This window comes from Pituophis catenifer, unplaced genomic scaffold (genome assembly GCF_029215685.1).
Source record: "Pituophis catenifer annectens isolate HBS135680 unplaced genomic scaffold, rPitCat1.0.hap2 SCAF_8, whole genome shotgun sequence".
Classification (NCBI taxonomy): domain Eukaryota; kingdom Metazoa; phylum Chordata; class Lepidosauria; order Squamata; family Colubridae; genus Pituophis; species Pituophis catenifer.
Window position 1 is genome coordinate 59,760,558 of NW_027256888.1, and position 22,846 is coordinate 59,783,403.

Here is a 22,846-nt window from a genome sequence, read left to right on the forward strand (position 1 = left end):
TTGATTGGGGTTTTAATCTGTCTGGGCCAAACTATTTAATTCGATTTTATTTCTGTTTTTTAAATTTTGTATGTATGTATTTTATTGTTGGCTGTTCACCGCCCTGAGTCCTTCGGGAGTAGGGCGGTATACAAATCAAATAAAAGTTAAAGTAAAGTAGCAAAGGTTAGAATGTGACTGTTTCCTGGAAATCTTCACCTTTGACTACTTTGAGTAACCTGTGTTGATAATATTGCTGGGAATATATGCAGAAAGAACAGGTATATGAAAATTTAGATATTTGATCATTTGGAGTGTACTTGACACAGACTGTAAATTTAATGGAACTTTGATCGAAAGACCAATCTCTTTCTTGAGTGCCAGGAGTTCCATGTGAGCATTGGCAGAAACTTTTCTGAGCATGAATGAAAAAATCTGGGATTTATTATCTTGGCTTCAGTCCAACTGAGAAGAGATTAGCATATCCAGAGGCTGGTGGGGGGGGGAGGAATTCAAATGTCGTTTTCCTATACTTGGAAAATAAGACTTTGAAATACTTTTGCCATTGTGCAATATGTCCAGATTGATAACTGCTCTTCTTCAGTTAAGATTAAATAAGTGTTAAAGTCATCCCTGTTTCCCTCTTTTTTTTTTTCATTTTTATCAGCCTTTTATTTTTTGAAATAGTCTTTGAAATTAACTTTGCCTATTATACAGGTAGTCCTTCACTTGCGACCACAATTGAGCCCAAAATTTCTGTTGTTAAGTGAGATATTTGGTAAGACACTTTTGCCCTATTTTATGACATTTCTTGCCACAGTTGTTAAGTGAATCACTTCAATGGATAAGTTAGTAACATGGTTGTTAAGTGACTCTGGCTTCCCCATTGACTTTGCTTGTCAGAAGGTTGAAAGAGGGAATCACACAGGGGTGAAATGCTCCCGGTTCAGACCGGATTGCCCGATCCAGTAGCGATGGCAGCGGGTGGTTCAGAGAACCGGTAGCAAAAATCCCTGCACCCCACCCCCCACCACCATGCCAGCTGAGCTGCACGATCATCAGGCTTTTTTTTTTACTTTTAAAAGCATTTTTTCTACAACCTCTTCCAATGAAAAAATGCTTTTAAAAGTAAAAAAAAAAAGCCTCTGATGATCGCGTGACTCAACTGGGATCGTCAGAGGCTTTTCAAAGCATTTTTTCCTGCAACCTCTTGGCTGAAGAGGTGGTAAAAAAAATGCTTTGAAAAGTCTCTGACAATCTCAGTTGAGTTGCCTGATCGTCAGAGAGGCTTTTCAAAGCATTAGAAAAAATGCTTTGAAAAGTTTTTTAAAAAAAAAGTTGGCCACGCCCACCCAGTCACATTACCCCCCCCTCACCAAGCCACGCCCACAGAACCGGTAGTAACAAATTTTACATTTCACCCCTGAGATCACATGACCCTGGGACATTGCAACCATAAGTATGAACCAGTTGGCAAGCATCTGAATTTTGATTGCATGATCATGGGAATGCTGCAAAGGTTGTAACTGAATAATGGTCATAAGTCACTTTTTCCAATGCCATTGTAACTTTGAATAGACACTAAAAGAATTGTTGTAAGTCAAGGACTATCTGTACTGATAACAGCATTCTTGGGGTAGTGATCAAAACAAGCTGTATAGCATTACTAATCATTTTTTCTCAGACTTAGGAACAAGACAGTAGCAAGCCACTTCTGAAAACCTTCCCAAGAAAAATGCAGAAACTTGCTAGGAGACAAGATGGACTTGAAAGCACATATACAGTATGCATAAAAATTATCCAATGTGCTTTTATGGTAAACTTTATTTGATTTTCCTTTTGTTGAGTCTATAAGAAGACATTAATATTTAGTTAGATTCTGGATACAATTAAAAATAGGTTTGGCATTCCTTATCCTAGTGTTGTATATGAAGAGGGACTGGAACATACCTGATGGAAAAGCCTCTTTTTTATGTTTTAAATATCTGAATCATCTCATACTGTAGTTGTTTAAACCGATGATATGTTTTTGCTGTTTGATCTTCATCCTGCAGCACAAAACCCTGTGAACCTGCTTGGCCATAAACAATTGTACACTCCTAAGTTAAGAGCCGTTCTTTGTTAGCTCATTAACACCATTAAAAACTTAGGACAAAATGAAAAAGACTTTGTGATGTCTCTCAGATGAGGCTATGCAGTGCAACCAGGCCAAAAGATACACAATGGGATATAATTAACACATGGCTGCAACTCCTTAACTAAAAGTGCCTTTTGTTGGATTCATTCTTTAGAAGCAGTGGGTGGATATGCAATCCTAAACCAAAATGCTTAGAAGTTGAAGGCAGGTTTAATGGAACCATCTCCACATTCCCAGAAGCTTCTTTTTACTTCAGATCTAAAGCACTGGGCACTCCTATTTTCAAGCATAATATAGGCTTTTTATATATTGTAGATGCTACTTCTCAGTTTGCTTTACAGGGAAGCCATTGATATATTATGGACTTCACTGAACTTTTTAAAGTTTCATTACTGCACAGGTGGAAGGCACAAGAAAAGAAATTCTTGCTTCATCAGGAAGTGACATAGAGAAGACTTAGTCTTCTAAATATATTAGCCATTCTATACTTTACTGGAACATGCTTGTGAATTTGAATCCAGGAGAAATATTTAACACTGGATATCCCTCTTTAATAGTCAGATGATTGTTATCTTATGTATGATTGCAATGTATTACAGCATCTAAAGAAAAGTCATACCAGTCATCAACTCAGAAAAGTCTTAAAATTGGATACAATAACAGGAATACACATCTTCAGATACAATAGTAAGAAAGTTATTAATCATATCCTTGTGACATTGAAATAGAATTGTGATCTTGGGCAAGTGACCAAGCCCCGAGCATCTGTTGATGCAAAAACTGCTTTTCTACTTTAGGCAAAAAATAATGAAAATTTCCAGTGTGATCTTAAGTTTTATTCAAAATAAATAAATAGAATATGACAATAAACAAAATGAAAATAGCATGGTAAGATCTATAACTGCAATCCTCTCTACATGGGGCTCCCCTTGAAGAGTACCCAGAGGCTCCAACTGGTCCAAAATGCAGCCGCACCGGTGATTGTGGGAGCGACATGGTGCTCCCATGTAACACCTCTCCTGCACGAGCTGCACTGGCTTCCAGTAGTCTTCCGGGTGCGATTCAAGGTGCTGGTTACCACCTTAAGAGCGCTCCAAGGCTTAGGACCCGGGTATCTTCGAAACCGCCTTCTGCCACCAAGAGCCTCCCGCCGGCCAGTACGCTCCCACAGAGAGGGCCTCCTCGGGGTGCCGTCGGTCAAACAGTGTCGGCTGGCGGCCCTCAGGAGGAGAGCCTTCTCTATGGGGGCACCTGCCCTATGGAACGAATTGCCCCCGGAAATAAGGAGGATTCCAGATCTACGCACCTTCCGCTGTGCCCTCAAGACCTTTTTATTCCAACAAGCCGGGCTGGCCTAACTCTTTTAATTGAGTAATTTAGTTCTTAATTTGATTTTAAATTGGGGATGTTTTAATTGTCGTGAGCCAATACTATTTTATTTGTTTTAAAATATTTTTAAATTTTGTATTCTATGTATTTTTATCTTTGCTGTTCACTGCCCTGAGTCCTTCGGGAGAAGGGCGGTATATAAATTTGAACAATCAATCAATCAATCAATCAATAAACATCCTTTCTGAGAATAGTGTTGCTGCTTTGATTGGCATAAGGGACTATTTTGTTATGCTTAACATTGCACGGCAAAGAATGCCAGTATTTTGGCAATTTTATAACCTTAAAAATCTTTTTGATTTAATCAGCCCTCCTTTTACACTTCCTCCCCTTCTTCCTTCTTTTTTGTTTTAGACTTGGACTACTTTAATTATTTCCACATGGCTGAATCTTGGGATTATCATCAAACTTCCCATACTCAATACCCTGATTTGCCCACATTTGCACTTATTTAAGAAAGCCCTCAGCGATAAAGATACCATCATAAAGTTTCTTCTAAAAAAGGAGAAAGGAAAGCAAACTTCTCCATGACTCTGACCTTCTGTGAAAGTACTGAGAGATTTGGCATTTTTGTATTTTTCCCCTCCCCCTCCCCCCTTCTTCCATTGCTTCACAGTCCCTTTAATATTCAGTGCAAAATGAAAGGCATGAAGTTATGAATCTGTTTATAGCTGTAACTCACTTCCTAAGCTTAGTAGACTTTGACATTATAATAAACACTGGTCTCTTGTAGAAATGTGGGACAGAAGAATCATCTCTAGTTCCGTAATGACTGTTACAGGCAGACAGTTCTTTTCTCAGCCTCTTCCACATCATTTCTTACCCTGCAACTTTGAGGCTGGTGGTTGATTAATGGTTTTCCTTCCTGAATTTCAATTTCAATGTAGTCCTTTCTAGTGACTGCTATGAATATATATTAACAATAGTGCTGTATCCAAGTCAATTGCACTTCCTCCTGCGATCATATTGTATCAACATATTTTCTAATATCTAACAAAGACAAATAAGTGCCATTTTTAGGATTAAGAGGTTATATTTTAGCATTGAACTAGTTTACTGTATAGGTCACCTCATTGCTCTAGTAGCTGGCCTTGCCAAACATTTCACAAAGTATTATGAAGTTCGTGCCCACAGATTCAGTACGGAGTACTCAGTTATTCAGTAGCACATTTACATTTACATTCATGATAATATACTAGAAATAGCAGCTCTAAAATTCTTTGCTGCCAGAATTTTTAAAGATTTATCTATTTTATTTTATTTAAAACATTATTCAGTTCCATTTCCAATACAGTATTTACTTCCAATAATGTATCTTGGTTCCCTGTTGGACTCAATATAGTTTACCTAAAAAAAATATTTTCCTGCAAGTTGTATGTGTCTGTGGGTTTGTGTGTGTGATTCCCCTTTAAAGAGTGTATGTGTATATACTTGCTGCGTTGTGTGTTTCTGATGTTTGGATGTTTTCTCTGGTGTTTTGGGTAGGATTGATGCTCTAATTTCCTTGCTATTATTAAAATGAATAAATATTTTGACCTTGTATTTTTCTAATCAACTTTTTGCTTCCTCAGAGACTGGAGTTTTATTTTATGAGGCATATATCTGAATTGACATTTGGGATTTCAAATCTCCCCTCTGGGTTTAATTATTTATTAATGTTATTAATTATTGATTTCTTTTTTATAGATCACCCATGAAATACTAGGTAGTTCTATACAATTAATTATTGGCCATGTTTTTAAAATCACTGTAAAACAGCAGCTGAAACAGCTGAAAGATATTTGAAATATTAAAAACATCAAGTAAATGTATATGAAATTTTATAGGCATTTCTAACATAGAAGATTTTTCCACTTGCCACTAAGTTGCTGCTAAGGAAGTGACTACTAATTATCTTCAACTGAGTTGCTTTTACAGTTATCAGAAAGTCCCTATCCTTAATGAATCCCACCAATTAGCTTAAATATTATCTTCATCATTTTCTGAATTTTTTTGTGAATGCTCCTTCTTTTTTGCCTATTTTATCATTATCTCATATTATGGACTACTAAAAATAGCGAAAAGCTTCCATGATTAATGTGCTAAAGGTTATTTATTATTTAAAATGATCAAAATAGGCCATTCATTATATAAAGAAAATGGAAAGAAGCTGAGATTTCTCTAAAAATGCAATGCATAAAAAATAATAATTGCCCCTTCCAGACAATAAATTAAATTGGGAGCGCAGCATTATTTGTGGTTTGCAAAAGTTTTGGATGCAACCCTCAGAGTTAGATTATCCCCTGTAACATTTAGTATGATAGAATGTAGAAAACGGTCAAGAATATGAAGAAATAATGAAATATACTCAGTTTAATTAAAACAAATCCAAGTTTTGTCATTTCCCCACCAGGTTTCTTACTATAGTCTGAAAGCAGCGACTTTTCTTTCTTTATGGACACCAGTCCACTGTTTTAAGGACTATCCAGTAAAAATGCAGAAGACATCCAAGATACATTGCTTTATCAACATTGGATTACGCCAGAATGAACTCCGGAATGCAATAAATATCACCAATGAAAAGATCCACTCCATAGATTTCCAAAGTAGAAATAGCCATTTGTTGGGAAAAAAATAATGATAATTCTGCTTTGTGATCTTTGGTGCTAGCTGAAGTTGGTTGATGCTTGCAGACATTGATGACTTGTTGTTCATTGCACTGAAGGTACTATCTAGTTTGGTAAGAAAATGTTTTCAAGCAGACAACCAAACTCAAAAACCACCAAGGGACTCCACAGCTACATATATTCTCTTATATTGAAATGTTGTTTCATTTTTGGCTCTGATAAACAAACGAGTTCAGAAACACTGAAAAATTATTAGTGTACATTTGGGAAAGTTGCATGGATTGAGATAGAAGAAGGTAATATTTAATAAATCAATTTATCTGCATAGTGCAGGTCTGCACAATATACAGTTTACAGTTTTTTTTTTTAAAAAAATCTCAAATGAATGCAAATATACATGTCTTAGACTTAGAATAACTTTACTGTCACTTTGAATCAGTGGTGGGTTGCCCCTGGTTTGGACCAGTTTACAAGAACCGGTAGTAAAACCAGCAGGAGGCTCCATCCACTGACCCAGATGTCATCATAAGTGATATGTGCATGCACAGAAGCTTCTGCGCATGCGCAGATGTGCGTGCACATGCACAAGCAAAGCAAGCTGGTAGTAAAGGTAAGTAGAACCCACCCCTGCTTTGAATGTACACTTATTGGCATACATTAAAATGAAATTTCGTTGCATACAGCTCTCAAAGTCTCAATGACTCAGGATAATGATGCAAGATTGAATTTGAGTCAGTCATCAAGACCAGAGATTTAGTCTTCCAACCTTTTTGTTCAACAGCCCAAAGCATGTATTACAGTAGAGAGAAGTTCTCTGAAGATGGGCTCCAGCATGAGTCCAAAAGCTCGGAAGAGTAAATCTGTGGTCCCAGTAACCGACCCAAATTTGATCTCGCAATAACTAATCTGTAGCTGCCAAATGTTTCTGCCACCAGGAAAAGCTGGTGCCACCGTCTCAGATTTTCATGATCACTTCTGCCGTGAAAGACATGCTGCTGAGCATCTCCAATGCTTTACAGCTTTTGCAATGCTTCAATATACTTCAAGATTGTTCCATAAAAGGTATACAAAAAACTACATTTTTGCAGAAATATCTCCGAATGTGAATGTGTAATGTGATTACAAACTGTGGGTTTTCTGACTTTCTAAAAGAATTGTAGAAACAAATAGAATAATAGTATGAATGTTTTGTCCTGAATCATAGCAGATTTACACCCTCCTGCCCAATCTATGTCTCGTTTCAACAGAAAGGGTCATCATAAACTGGAAGAGCAGAAGCCCTGCATGTTCATTGATCGTTAGCATTTAGGAATCAAAATGACTAGGCATACAAATCCTCCCTACTCTCCATGACAAGTTATTTTGTCATGGAACTGCACAGCAGCTGTTCAGATGAAAACTGAGACACTAATACAAACTTGTGTATATATAAATATATTTAATATTCCAATTACACCATGCTTTGTCATCATCCAGAAAGAAACAACACAAGATAGTCAGAAAGACAGGAACATCATGAGGTAATTTTTTACAGTGTAGAACACACTGAAGAAAATGGATGGAAAAGGGAATGCTCCCCTTTTTATACTTGGAGCAATTTGGAGCTTTTATACTTGGAGCAACTTGGAGCAACTTTTATACTTGGAGTAGATTGCATCATAGAGAATCAGCGCTCTCTAACTAATCACCTGCAACTGTGTCTTCTGGCCTATTGTACACTTTACTGTTTAATTATTTATTTATTTATTGGTTCAATTTATATGCCATCCTTTCTCTGGAGACTCAGGGTGGCTTACAATGCGTTAAGCAATAGCCTTCATACTTTTGTATGTACCTGCTTAGTAGGGCTTTCGGCCACCCCTAAACGGTGTTCTTTTTTATACAAAGTCAGCTTATTGCCCCCACAATCCGGGTCCTCATTTTACCTACCTTGAAAGGATGAAAAGCTGAGTCAATCTTGAGCCTGGTGAGATTTGAACTTGCAGTAATTGCAGGTAGCTGGTGCTACTTAACAGTAGTTTAGTTTGCTGCGCCACCAAGGCTATTAAATTCAATATTCTAACATATTGTAATTCTATCTACATTACAGTAACAATTTTATGCATATGGCATATGTATATTGCATACAAATTGTCACATGCACTTTTTTTGCACATCTGCAGTCTCTTGTTTGGTGTTAGGTTTCTTTTTGGAGAGGGATGCATTAGTGACTATCCTTTTTCTTTATCCATAATTTCTCAAATCCCAGTTGTTAACTTTCTGATCCTTTCTATCCTAACTTTATTCCTTTGACGATAATCCATTACACAATTAAATTTAGGGTCAGAATACTACTCTGAACACAATTTAGAAATGAATTATTTGCTCACGGGATTCAAGAAAAATATTTCTTTTTGAACATATATAATGGAATTATTAGACTCAAAGTTTTCTTGAGAATTTTAAGATCAATAAATAATCAATAACTCTTCTAAAAGAACTTGAGCATGGTGATTTAGATCACTAATTTTTCCACATTGTCCTTTAGGGAAAGGATCCTGAGACCTCTTTCAGATTACCAAACAGTGTTGGGCTATTATATGTTGTTTTCATCCTGAACTGCCTTAATAGTACACTTTTGGGAAGATTTATTGAAGAAGATTTATTGTTCTTGGCAAACACATTCCTTTCAGAATTGATCTCTTGGTACCATTGGCCTAGTTTATTATTTTGCAATGTAGAATTGCTTCTTGCAGAGTTAGCTATTTAGCAAGAAAACCCTGGGCAACATGGAGGAATGTTATAGGTAAAATCAGATAGAATCTTCTTTATTAAAGAGCTGCCTTGGTTTGAATTCCACTAGTTCAATTTCTTCCTACAGCAGCCCTGCATTTCCCTCTGCTTTCTAACTTTTCCTGGCATTTCTCAACCAGCAGCAGAAGATTTGGGTAGCTTGAGGTGTGTTAAGATGAAAAGTTATAAAACTATAAATGTCAGAATTTGAGTCATACAATAACAAGCACTACTTCTTCATATTGATGTCTACTTCTCATTTGTAATGAAATTTTAGGAAAGAATTTTGCCTGAAAAGAATCTACATGCTGTTGCTTCTGAACAGAAGTCTAATTTATACCCCAATAGCTCAATTGTCTCAGTCCGAGAAGGACAATTTTTATGTGGCTTACCTGTGTGTTACATTCTGCATGCACCAAAGCAAGGACTTCTAGCACTGGTTGAAGTTACTGAGAGCAATAGCTCAGAAACATCTAGGGAGCCATAATCCACATGAAGTAATTGAGAAAAAAACTATTATACATGGTACTCCTGAATCTAAGATACAGTTGGGTGGTCAGTCCCCATCAGTCATGGCCAAATTTTCTTCTTTTGTCCTCTACTATAAAGTAATGGGGATTGTCACAAATGAAATTACCATCTGTTTTATGAAGCAGATCACTAAGTGCAACAGAACAGTAGATAAACCACTTCTGCTCTTGAGAATCCTTGGAGCCATAAGATTTAAATCCAGGGGTTTTGCATTTAATTGATTCCTTTGAGAAAAATAAAAATAGGATATGGATGAATAGCACAATACAATGTTGTATGCTCTCTTAGTGAACTAAATGGAAGAGTATTTTTAAATGCATGAAGATGAACAGGAATCAAAGCAGTCCAACTCTTATTTAAAATTATTTAATCTCAAAAATAGCTTACTTCTGCTTTTAAAACCTTATTCATATTTGTATAATAAACAAATAGGCTTAGGTAGTAAGATGTAAGATTGGGTCTGTGCATATGAACAAATGTGGATGTAAACAGATCTCGGGGTCTTCATTCCTAGGTGAAATATATTCATCTAGTTCATTTTTGATCATTTAAAATTACAGCTATTATATGAACCAGTTGAGTTTTATTCATAAGGTTTCTGTATGCAATAAAGAGTTTTATGTGTCTTAAGGGGAGGTCAGAGGAAGCAACTTAAGTACCTCTACTAGAACTGACAGCTATGGTTGGGATTTCTTCCTTTCAGTTACAGCATAATACTTTTACTGTTTGTATTGTTATTGCAACAAGAAGAATATTATTCTTTTCAACTATATTGTGACTTCTTAGAGCAGGGTTGTCAAACTCGCAGCCCACGGGCCGGATGCAGCATATGCTGGCCCCAGCCCCGCCCAGTTTAGCAAAGGGGGAAAAAGTCCTGATACGTCACGTGACGGCATCATGGCAACGTGAGTTTGACACCCCTATCTTAGAGGATCTAGAGACAGCATTAAAGCAGATGTCTTTTACTGAAAATTCAAAACAGAATCAGTCCTGAATCAGATTTTGACTCTTAACAATTAATTGCATCCAATCCTGAAAGTTACTGTCTCCTTATGTAGTCCACTCACCCTAATATATATAACTCAACCTAATCCCATAATATGAAATCAGGAGCAAATGTTACCAGGTAACATCATAGTTGTTAACTACTCAGGTCCTCACTGCAGTATTTAGCCTATCTCTGTTCGGTTTGGCCACACCCTTTCTATCTTGGCTAAAGAAAATTAAAATGAGTCTGAGTAAATATTGGTTTATTTTTTTAAATGTCTCACATTGAGTTACAAAAGATAAATCAACTCTTTCCTGATACATTTGAACACTGTTAGAAATACTACTAGATTTAAAACTTGGATTTTTATTTGTTCTTCATTTATACTGGACATCTTTCAAATCCCTTGAAATGAATATAAATATATAAATATAAACATAAGCATGGCACTGATAAGAAAATACATCCACCACAGTAGTGGGTTTCACTTGCCTTCGCTACTGGTTCGGAACTGTGAGCGCACATGTGTGCGTGCTTGCTTTGCTTGTGTGTGGTGCTTCTGTGCATGCATAGAGCATCCGTGATGATGTCCGGGCTGGTGGGTTGAGCCTCCCGCCGCTGCTGTTGCTACTATAGGTTCGCCCAAACCGGGGCGAACCGGTAGAAACCCACCACTGATCCACCTTGGATGACTTCAAATTGCCAGGACCAGGTTTAGCATAACAAAGAGGAGGCTTATGGGTAATATGAAAGCTGCTTTCCAGTACTTGCCAGAGAAGAGAAAAAAGTGCTCTATTTATTTTCCAAAGCACCTGAGGCAAGACAAAAAGTAATGAATGGAAGCTCATGAGAGAAAGATCCAAGCTGGAATTAAAAAGAAATTTCTTGACAATGAGAATAATTAATCAATGGAACAGCTGGCCTCCCGGAGTTGTGGGAGCCCTTCACTGGAGATTTTCAAGGAAAGATTGTACAAGCATTTGTCTGGGATGGAATAAGTATTCCTGCTCTGGGCAAGAGATTGGACTAGAAGATTCCACAATCTCTTCCAGCCTTATGATTATAAGAAACATGCAAAATTATGATTTCAATGTAACCAGGAAGTGACCTAGTTAAATAGAATAGAATAGAATTCTTTATTGGCCAAGCGTGATTGGACACACAAGGATTTGTCTTTGGTGTATATGCTCTCAATGTACATAAAAAGACAAGATACATTAGTCAAGAATTATAAGGTACAACACTTAATGATAGTCATAGGGTACAAATAAGCAATCAAATCATACTAGGAAACAATCAATATAAATCGTAAGAATACTAGCAACAAAGCTATAGTCAGGCAGTCATAAGTGGGAGGAGATGGGTGATAGGAACGATGAGAAGATTAAATTGATTCATTTTATCTATTCCCTCTAATGCTTCTCTTCCTTCCTTCCCCTCTACTTTAACTCCTTGATTGTAACCTCGCTCATCCCTGAATTGACATTCCATGATATTCAATTTCTTTCTTATCTTTTGAAGTCCTAGAATTATTCCTATTCTGCTAATGCTTTCATCGGCTGCAAGTTTGTACATATCCCCAAGCATATCTTACATATGAATCAAATCTAATATTCAGCTAATAAAGTCTCTCTCTCTCTCTCCCTCTCTCTCTCTTCAAAATATGCCTGATGTAGTTATTATAAATGTGAATGAGCATATCTAAGAAAAAATATATACATAAAAACATGATTTCATAATAACCAGAAAAGGTTGATGTGATCACCAAATTAGTCACACTGGATTTTAGCAAGTGTGATTCAGAACTGAATTTCATGGTCGCCATGTTATGCCACTGATATGTAATGTTACATACAGCACATTTTGAATAAATGTTCTGAAAAGCAAACCTTAACATAAATATGAGATGCACAACTTAGTCCAGAATTATAATGGAGAAGAGACTTTTTAAAATAATTTGCATGTATTTTCAAACGTTGATATCTATCAGCCTCTTGCTAATCTTTGTACATGAAATGAAGCTTGACATGTCTAACTTGCTATGTCCTTTTTCTATATACATTGTGGTTACATGAATTAAACTTAGCCAGGATTGCATGATCTGAAATAAAAATTAAATCCCCAGGCAAAGCAAAACAGAAGTGGATCCCTAGACTTTTGTTTTTGGTACTGGAAAAATACAGAGCTTAAATAGACACAACTAGTTAGAATCTCAATAGAGGCTAATAATAGAATGGCCATTTTGCACATTAAGCATAATTAAATTAGTCACTCTAGAGAGAATGTACAACCTAACCCCTTGTAAATGGGAATCAGTGGTAGTTTCATGGAAACCCTATGATTGTGTGATGGCAGTGCATTTATAGAAAGGATCAAAAAGTGATAATTTTATTTTTATTTATTTATTTATTTTATTCGGCTTATATGCCGCCCTATCTCACAATGGACTCAGGGCGGCTCACAACAATAAATTAGTATCTTGATTTTTTTATATGCAGATGTAGCCTCACAAACATTACTGGTGGAACTGTTCCTTATTAATGTGCACAAGTTGAATATCACATTGAATATGACCATGACACTCACTATGGAAATATTTCAGGAGAAGATACTTAGAATTTCCTTTGTTATACTGTAGAAAAAATCCACAGTCAGAAATCGCATCAAATTCATAAACTTGAATGTTTATTTTGTTAAGACATGATATAGTTCAAGCATACACATCTATTGAACCCAGAAATTATTTCGGATAAAGAGCCAGAATGAAGTCAATCATGGCTGTAAATCTTTACAAAATACTCTTTTTCTTATTATACTGGGATCTTGCTATCTTGGTTGCATCCATGCCCAGAGCTTCTAGCTCTAGTCAGCAACAACATATATTTCTTTTGGTCTGTTTACGTTGCATTGTTTAACTTAAGTTATGTTGATTGCTTGTATTGCATTGTCTAATTTAAATTATCCAATTGAACATTATCTTGAACTCAGAATAGCCAAGGTATGCTATGTAAAACCAAGCCTATAAATGATCAAATATTCATGTGTGGTATGGGCTATAGTGCTGGTTAAGGAAGCTGTATTCCTAAATTAATGCTAAGTGAAGCTCTCCCAGCATCTCTTAGCAATGTCTATCATGGCTGGATATGCTTGAAGTTTTAATACAACAATAGTAGAAGAGCCAAAATTCTAAATGCTGATTTTTCTATGGAGATTTTTTTAAAAAACCAAACTTAATGGTAGACATTTTTAACTTCTCACAGAACCCTTTTCAATGTTTTTTTTTAAAAAAAAACAAGTTTTATTGGTTTTTTTCTTTTCTCCTCTTCCACTTTCACCCACATCTTTTTTTTTTTGAACAGTGTTGGTCGTTTCTTATCTTATACAGTTAGTCAAATTCAAATACATTTTACTCAATTACAATTTTTGTCAATATCGTCTTCTCCCCTTTCCTTTTTTTTAATATACCTCAATATTTCTATACTTGCATATATAAACACCTTCTTTATTTATCCCTAAATTCTAACTTTGCTAGTTGTACATATTTGTCCTCTTTTATTCTTTAACAATTCATTCTTTTTCCTAATATATTTATATTTGTTTGTTCAGAGCTGCCTTTCTTCCACTTCATCTTCCTTTTTTTTTATTGTACAGCAATCTTTCTCCTGAACCCTTTTCAATGCATATCCTACTATTTTAATCTTGCAATTTTGGAATCCAATCTGATGTTTTCACAAAAGGCAATTCAAAACATAAACCAATGTCTGGGATAGTGTTCATAATACAGTAGTAAAATTGTGGAAACCTTTTGGGAAAAGTGTATTTTTGAGGTTTGATGGCTAATCACCACCCTTTTTTTAGAGTTTCAAGATAATCATACCCCACTGCTGGAATGGCCTGGGAATAGCCCAGACCTTAACCCAATTGAAAATCTATGGAGCCAACTAAAGAAACTTGTTAGTCAGAAGCGATCCAGCAATAAAACCCAGTTAATAGAAGCAATCAATCAATCTTGGTTTCACATTATAACAGCTGCAGAACTAAAAGACTTGGTTCACTCCGTGGGAAGACATTGTAAGGCCTTTTTTTTTTTTTAATTTGATTTATATGCCGCCCTTCTCTGGAGACTCAGGGCGGCTTACAATGCGTTAAGCAATAGCCTTCATACTTTTGTATATTTATACAAAGTCATCTTATTGCCCCCACAAACTGGGTCCTCAATTTACCTACCTTAGAAAGGATGGAAGGCTGAGTCAACCTTGAGCCTGGCGGGATTCGATCTTACTTTAATTGCAGATAGCTGGTGTTAAATTACAGAGCTCTTTCTGTTTTAGCTATTCAGCTATTCATGCTAAAGGTTACCCCAACTAAGTATTAACTGACATGGTGATAATTTCTCGTTTTTTCTATGTGTTTCACTTTTCTTCTTTATACTGTAACTGCTATTCTAATAGCAAATCCTTCATAAAAGTTATTGCATTACATTCTTGATTAAATTATCTTTCTATTGATATATAATTTTATGGTACTAGTCCCCCCAAAAAGTGGTGTTGTTAGCTAATTTTAGAAAATACACTTTTCCCAAAAGGTTTCCACAATTTTGGCCACTACTGTATACTAGCTGTACATGCAAAGGATTGTTATCTTTGTTAGACATGGAGATATTCAGTCAAGCACCCCCAAACTGGAGCCTAAAGGGGTTATTCAAATTAGATACCGCTTCTGCTGCTTGTAAGCATCTGGCTGGCTTATCAAGCATGTTATGAAATGATTAATGAATATCCTTTCTGTTCCTTTCAGGGTCCACCTGGTCCAAAAGGTGAGAAGGTGAGTCAGCAAATCTCTGCTACTAACCAACTAAGTGGAAGTCCTCCTGATAGTAACTGGTGGCTATTGAAGCAGTTATGATATGAGATTATTTAAGAGAGCTGGGTTAGCACACACGCTGTGTTAAAACTATCATCTTTCCACTTTGCAGGGAGATCAAGGTGATCAGGGCCCTCGGGTAAGCATATTAACCAAAATGTTACACTTCCTCTTCCCTGACTAGGCAGTTAGTCCATAGCGCAAAACTAAATTGAGCTGAGTGTCGAGCTAATTATGCTTATTAGCTGCTTTTACCCTGCATGTTGTAGAAAGTGTCTGCAGGAGAGCCAAAGGCAAACATGATTTCACAGCCATTAAAATATGCAAGCAAAAAGAGTTCACGCTACACACATTACTGCACACACTAAAAATTCACAATCTCTGTGGTTCGATAGCCATATTCTATCTAGGGAATGATTGTGATGTGCTGCATTAGAAAACCATCTTGCCTAACTAAACTTCCAGCCTTCCCCACCTGTTTCTTTTGTCAAGATCTGCATGAGCTTCTAATAAAGCAAATTGACAGTTGGATTTTTTTAGCAAATTGTACTTCTTTAGAAAGGAGTTTTGCATGCCTTTATAATTTGCTTTTTGGAAATAGCAATCTGTTCTGTCTATCTAGAACATAGTTTAGAATTAACAACATAGCAGAAAAAACAGCTTTTGCTGGATTCGATTGTGCTTGGTTTTTTTTAAAAAAGCTAAGATAATGAAACAGGAAAAGATACTGTTGCTCTGAGAATGCCAGTTGTTTCTCTTTACATCTGTGCATGGTAGTAAAAATAGAACAAACACCAGTTGGTGCCAGAAAACAATTGTCAGCAGAGGGAGAAATGTGTCCTTCCCTCACTCCTTTAGCTTTCCCAATGGACCTAGCAGTGGTGGCTCCGTATTTTGGACCCATTTAGTTGCCTGCCTCATTGGAATTGCTCAGAAGGAAAGCACATGGGGAGGACTCTTTCTATGGTTTGTAATCTTGGATAGAGAAAATGAACATGCGACACAGTGGTGAAATTGAAATTTTTTTATTACCGGTTCTATGGGCGTGGCTTGGTAGGCGTGGTGTGGTTTGGTGGGCATGGCTTGGTGGGTGTAGCAGGGGAAGGATGCTGCAAAATCTCCATTTCCACCCCACTCCAGGGAAAGGATACTGCAAAATCTTCATTCCCATCCCACTCCGGGGGGAAGGATATTGCAAAAACTCCATTTCCACCCCACTCTGAGAACAGCCAGAGGTGGTTTGTGCCAGTTCTCCGAACTACTCAAAATTTCCACTACCGGTTCTCCGAACTACTCAAAATTTCTGCTACCGGTTCTCCAGAACTTGTCAGAACCTGCTGGATTTCACCCCTGATGTGACACCAGAAAGGAGAAAATGAAAGAATGAGAACCTACAGTCATCAGCAACTCTTGGTAAACTTCAGTCTTGACAACAGGGCCAGTTCTAGATCCTGCCTAGCCCTGCTCAAGTTACTTTTGTCATCTTGCTACAGCAGTCTGGTCTCTTCACACAGCCTGGTGTGGTGATAGGAGACCAAAATGAATGCCTAAATAGCAGCAGAGCCAGTAAAACAGCTTTTTCCCCTCTATGAAAACTTTTTTCTATTTGAGTGGAGCTTTTTGCAAAATATGTAGTCACAAGAACCAACCTCAAGATTATTTATTAGCTATCCCAACTTCAACAATCCAACAGGCCCCTACAGCATTGACATCCATTTTGGATAACTCTTGTACAAAGTGTTGGGCTCTGAATGCTGGTGTTTTAAATTTTTCGGATAGCCTCACAGCAAGTCTTAAACAAACATTGAAAGATGCCATAGAACATGTTCAGTATTTATTTCTTAGTAGCATACTGCCTCTAATTACGTCCTTAGGCCAGGTTTCTAAACAGTCCTTGCAGGGAACGACTGCAACCTAATTGCAAACTCAGTTTACTACCAACCATTTAAACATATACTCTTTAAACTCCTGCATAGCTGCCTGGTTAGTTCAACATATCTGGAGGTTGGAGAACCCTCGTCTGCCAAATTGTTCATTATTCGTGTAATTTTCTCTGAGCTGTATGCTTTTCATGTGGGATTCCAAACGTGTTTGCCGTTTAGTATATATTTGTTTACACAGCTGAGAGAACCAATAATGAGTAAGCCTATCTGCGAATCTACAGCTTGTTAAGTTTGTTCCATATAGTAGTTCAAAAGAAATCTGGTAACTATGCTGGGCTACACCTGAATATAAGGATAGTTATCCTAATTGCTTTTTCTCTCCTTCCAACTTTTCTCCCAGGTACAGAGATGTTGAGCCAGATTCTTGCTGTGCATGTAGCTAGGAAACAATAATGGAAAAAGCTACTGCTAGGATATCTGTTATTCAGGGTAATGAGTAGAGAACAATTCAAAAGGTCATTATAGTTGTTTTGTACTTTTATAAGGCATGGTGATCCAGGGAGTAGAAGCAAACTTTGTTGGCTTTGAATCAAATTGTAACATTCCAGAAAGTTGCTTCCTGTCTTATTCAGAGCATTGTTATTTAATATACTTACCTCTGGATGAAACCTACACGTGTGGATTGTTAGCCCTTGATGTACATACTTTTTCAAAATGTTTGAATAATACTAGGTTTAGTCTTGATACTGGATGGTGCCAGAGAGCTTTTTCTGTGTACTCTCCAATTCTGAATTTAAAAACACATACAATGGTATTCAGGTGGGATGGAAGAGACGTGATCATTCAGGTTGCTCACATCAAATTTTCATATCCAAGATTTTAGGTCATATGAAGTCTAAAATATGTAACATTTTTAATTTCCTTAAAAACAAGCAAGAATGCCTTGATCCAACTAAGGCAGGGGTCTGCAACCTTAAACACTCAAAGAGCCATTTGGACCCATTTCCCACAGAAAAGAAAACAACGGGAGCCACAAAACCTGGGTGGGTGTGGCCAACTCGACGTCACTCACTTCCACCAGTCACATGACCACCACCCCTAGCTACGCCTACCCAGCAGGTCATTAGGGCAGAGAACCGGTTGTTAAAAAACAACGGGAACCACAAAACCCTTTTGATATATATCTCTCTCTCCCTCCCTCCCTCCTCCCTCTCTCTTCCCCTCTCTCTGTATCTCTCTGTCTCTGCCCTGGCCACTTCTCCATCCCCCGCCATCGCCCTTACCTTCTCAGGCCAGGCGAGGACTAACTGGGACGGGAGGGCGAGGGGCGGGGACAGCCAGTGATGGGATCACCCGGCAGGGAGTTACAGCATAGGGCCCAAAGAGCTGCATGCGGCTCCAGAGCCAGAGGTTGCTGACACCTGAACTAAGACATCAGCTCTGAAGCAAGTTCGGAGTTCTGATTTTAGTGGATGCGTTACTTGGAACACTGACATAATGATCCAATGCCCATGCATTGGCAGGAGAGGTTCAGTCACCTGTGCCCAGCTTCTTCTGCAGATTGAACCTCTGGGTAGGATTTAATAGTGGTATAAATCCTTCATTAATGTTGTGTAGATAAGATAATATACGATGTATTGTGACTGATATAGAAATAATTAGACTTCCCATCCAATGTCCCATTACAAGGATGACGAGAGTAGGCCTATGCAAAACTTTTGAACAGGTCATCTACTTTGAATTAATCAATCCCAAAGTCACATCGCAAAGCAAAACAAGATCTTGCTTCTAACAGCAAAATGATCATATTGCCTTATTTGACCTATTATTAAATCCCTCCTAGCTTTTTCTTTTTAGAGTTTGTACAATAGAACAAGCTGTACAATGGAGAAAACTGAAAGGAGTCTTCTGCAAGGCTGGTGATTGATTGATTTGTTGAATTTATGTGCTGTTCATCTCATCCAGAAGCAACTCTGAGAAGTTTACAAACATTAAAAACAGAAACATTAAAAAAAAACCTTAGTAATATCAGTAATCATAGTTACGCTAAAAAAAATGTTATTAAAAGATTACAAAGGGGGAGAAAGGAGCACAAAGACCATGAGGGAAGGTGGGTTTTTTTCCCTCAATCTACTAACCACCTCCAGAGTAATATTCCTCCTGTTGGAGTCCCAAGCCCACTGGCAGGGCCAGGACTTCAGGCCCTTATGGAAGGTCAGGAGGGTTGGTGCAGATCTCACCACTGTAGAGAAGGACCCTGCCCATCAAAATTCCTTGGTTGACAGAGCATGCCCTCTCTGCCAGCATTGGTGGGGGCAGACTGATTCTATTGGGGCAGGTGTGGGCTTCAAAAATTTTAGCAAGGGGTTCTCTGCCCAGTTGCTGGGTGGGTGGGCATGGCCATGGTTGGTGTGGCCTAGTCGGCCTCCTGCACCATGGCGGGGGGGGCATTTCTGCCCTTCCCTGGCTCCAGAGGCTTTCCTTGAGCCTCCGAGAGGGCGAAAACGGCCTCCCCAGGCTCTAGAGGCCTAGGTCCATTTTTGCCTCCCCCCAAGCCTCCATGATGCCTTGTATTTACCTGCATCCAAAACGGGCCACATGGGAACTCCTGGAAGGGGTGGGGGCAGGCAGGAGTGGAATTTGGGGGTTCTCCGAACTGCACAGAATCTTAGCTAGAGGTTTTCCCGAACCCCTACGAACCCGCAGCAGCCCACTCCTGTATTGGGATAAGATGATTCCTGAGATAGCCTGGACCCATGCCATACACGTTATGGCAGATACCTAATGCAAAGTCCTCTGTTTAGCCCTTCCAGTCTGTGAGACCTTCAATTGTTTCTCAATTGGCATGCAGTAACTCAACAGACCAAACGGATTATTTATATGCCACCAACCTTTCTTATTTCTTATTGATGGCCAGGATATGGCAAGCTGCAGTTGCCTAGCTCAGAAGTCCTAAAGTGTGCATTAAGAACATTTAAGGGAAGGAAATGATTGTCATACTGAGAAAAACCTTCTTCTGCATTGTTGTACGCACATTGAAGTTCTTAAATGGACAGGTTAAAATTATTTCTGATCCCTTCTCAGGATAGCATGGCTACCATGAGCTTCAGGAAAAAATGTCTTGGTATAAAAAGTGGAAAAGAAAGGGATAAGTTTATATTTTCACACACTTCTAAACACCACTTTGTTTTTAAATCTATAGTTTTGCATAGTCTCTTTTTTTAAAGAGAAACCTTGATTTTGATTTTTACTTCAGTGGAAGACAGGCTCCACAATTAGGAATTAAATTAAATTAAATTAAATTAAATGGAAAGTTATGATGCAATTGGATTTCAAAGCCCCAGTTAAGTTTCTGAGGAGATGAAAAGCCATCAGTGAACGAAATAATGTGTGTGGTCTTCATGCTACCCTCCACATTGTTCAGTTTCAGAAGCAAATTTTGGAAGCATGGAGCTGCAGAGCAAAGAATGATTAAAAATTCCTCCTTTAGCAATACTGTTGACAAATGCTGGATATATTTCTGCAGAGAATCGACAGCTGGATATCTCTACCAATGTGTTTTAGGAAGTATGTTTTAGTATTAGGCTGTTAAAGTGTGTCTTGATTTTAGCTATAAAATGTTGCATGGTAGGTACTAAAGGTTTTAATAATCTAGCAATCTAATTTTCATATCTTAATTGGAAGTGTGCCTCTTGATTTGATGGGCAAGAATCCAAAACTCTAGCAGTCAGCCACTCATAGAAGCATCTCGTCAGTGTAAAAAGAAAAATGCACAACAATGCCTTTCCTAGAGTTTTTTTCCCAATGTGCACATCAAAGAAATACTTACCTCTTTCAGTGGTTTCATTTCTTACTCTAGCTTTAGTATACGCTTACATGAAGCAATGTAGGTAAAAAAATCTCTTCTATCTTTTTTGGATCTTGACCACTATAATAGAAACTAACAAATTATTACAGCATATTTATAATTTTAGTAGATAGATTGAAATCTAAAGTACTCACTCTGTGTACATTAAAAATAACTAGAAACAGGCTCATTGAAGTTTTCAGTTCTAACAACAACTAGAAAAAGGGTTGTCATTAACTTCCCTATTTTAATCTTTCATTCATTTTTCTAAATGTACTAGATGGATATATGGAGGACTAAATTATAGAATAGAATAGAATAGAATTCTTTATTGGCCAAGTGTGATTGGACACCCAAGGAATTTGTCTTTGGTGTATATGCTCTCAGTGTATATAAGGAGAATAAAATACATTCATCAAGAATAAAAAGATACAACACTTAGTGATAGTCAAGGTTACTACCCTGTTTCCCCCAAAATAAGACATCCCCTGATAATAAGCCCAATCAGGCTTTTGAATGCATAGCAATAAGGCCAAGCGCTTATTTCAAGGTTCAAAAAAATATAAGACAGGGTCTTATTTTCAGGGAAACACGGTAATAAGCTACCAAATCATACTAGGAAACAAATAAAAACAGTATAATTAAAATATGCAATTATTCTTTCCCCTCTATTATTTCATAATCCATAGATAATTTCTCTTGTTTTAAAATTAGTAGTAGTTCATCTCGTCCTCATATTGGAAAATGACTTTGAAATTATCACAATACAACCTTATACAGGAATGAGATTTAATATATTACAGTTTTTTGTTAACCTATTTTTTTTAATGCTTATGTCTGAAGATAATTCCAATACTTTTTCTAAGGAGAAAAGAATTTTAAACCAAGTTTTCGCTTTTGCTTACTTGAAACCCTGAGCAGGCCTTTGAAGATTGCAAAGTAACTTCTACTTAAAGAACATTGCCACGGGAGGATCATTCATGATTTATAGTCCAACTAGAACAGTAATTAATGAAAAAAGAAGTTGAGTGTGCATGAAATGGCTCTAATTGAATATGCTAATCTATTTTCTATCTTCTTTCTGTAAATGATTCATTCATTCCTAACACATAGAAGATTTATTGTTTATTAACCTTCACAATCATCACCCAGCTGTTGATTCTTGATTAGTTTTGCGGTCTAGGTACAGCTCATAAAATTATTTTCTTCACAATGTGTTTTCTAAATATTTTTTTAATTAGTTGGGTCTGCATGCAACTAAAAGCATATTTCAGATGTCTTCATCTGGCATTTTTAAGTTCCAGAAAGTGAAGGCATTCAGAATTTTCCTTTATTGTCTTCACCTGTCTTAATCTTGGTGATTGAACACATTGTTTTGCTAGATGAAATTCAGATTAAGATTCTTATTATTCTGTTTGTCTTTTATATTAGCTCTAATACATAAATTGTGCAGTAGTAAAAAAAAAGAAGCAAACAATGCTATAGACCTCTTAGTAATAGGTTGAGATTAATGTCACATTCATTTTCATTATAGACCTGGGCCTTTCTTTGTGGATGGACTGAAGTTGCAATGCCAATAATCTTATATTGGATTAGACTATTAAACAACATCTCTGATGATAACTGAACTCTGAGAATGTGCTTTGTACCACACAGATTATTTATGTGCTATGCCATTTCTTCTTTAATACAACATCATTTCAGAGAATAATGTCGGATTTGACTGGAAAGATGAGATTCAAAAAAATCAGATTAAAATTACTGTGAATTATCTGCCAAAGGGTCTGAGTTTATTGTCAAGCAGCATAATAACTCAAACAATTAATGGTTGAGATAGGTGAAGTTGAGCAG

The 22,846-nt window shown here is 37.2% G+C and overlaps 1 protein-coding gene across 1 annotated transcript in view; it reads left to right on the top strand.

The window, feature by feature from the left end:
• The window catches only part of COL25A1 (collagen type XXV alpha 1 chain), a 293,688-nt gene that overhangs the window by 191,722 nt on the left and 79,120 nt on the right, over positions 1 to 22,846 (top strand). The window contains exons 6-7 of the mRNA XM_070949158.1: positions 15,200 to 15,226; positions 15,378 to 15,404. Coding sequence (XP_070805259.1) covers positions 15,200 to 15,226; positions 15,378 to 15,404 — 54 coding nt within the window. The remainder of the gene's footprint in view (positions 1 to 15,199; positions 15,227 to 15,377; positions 15,405 to 22,846) is intronic.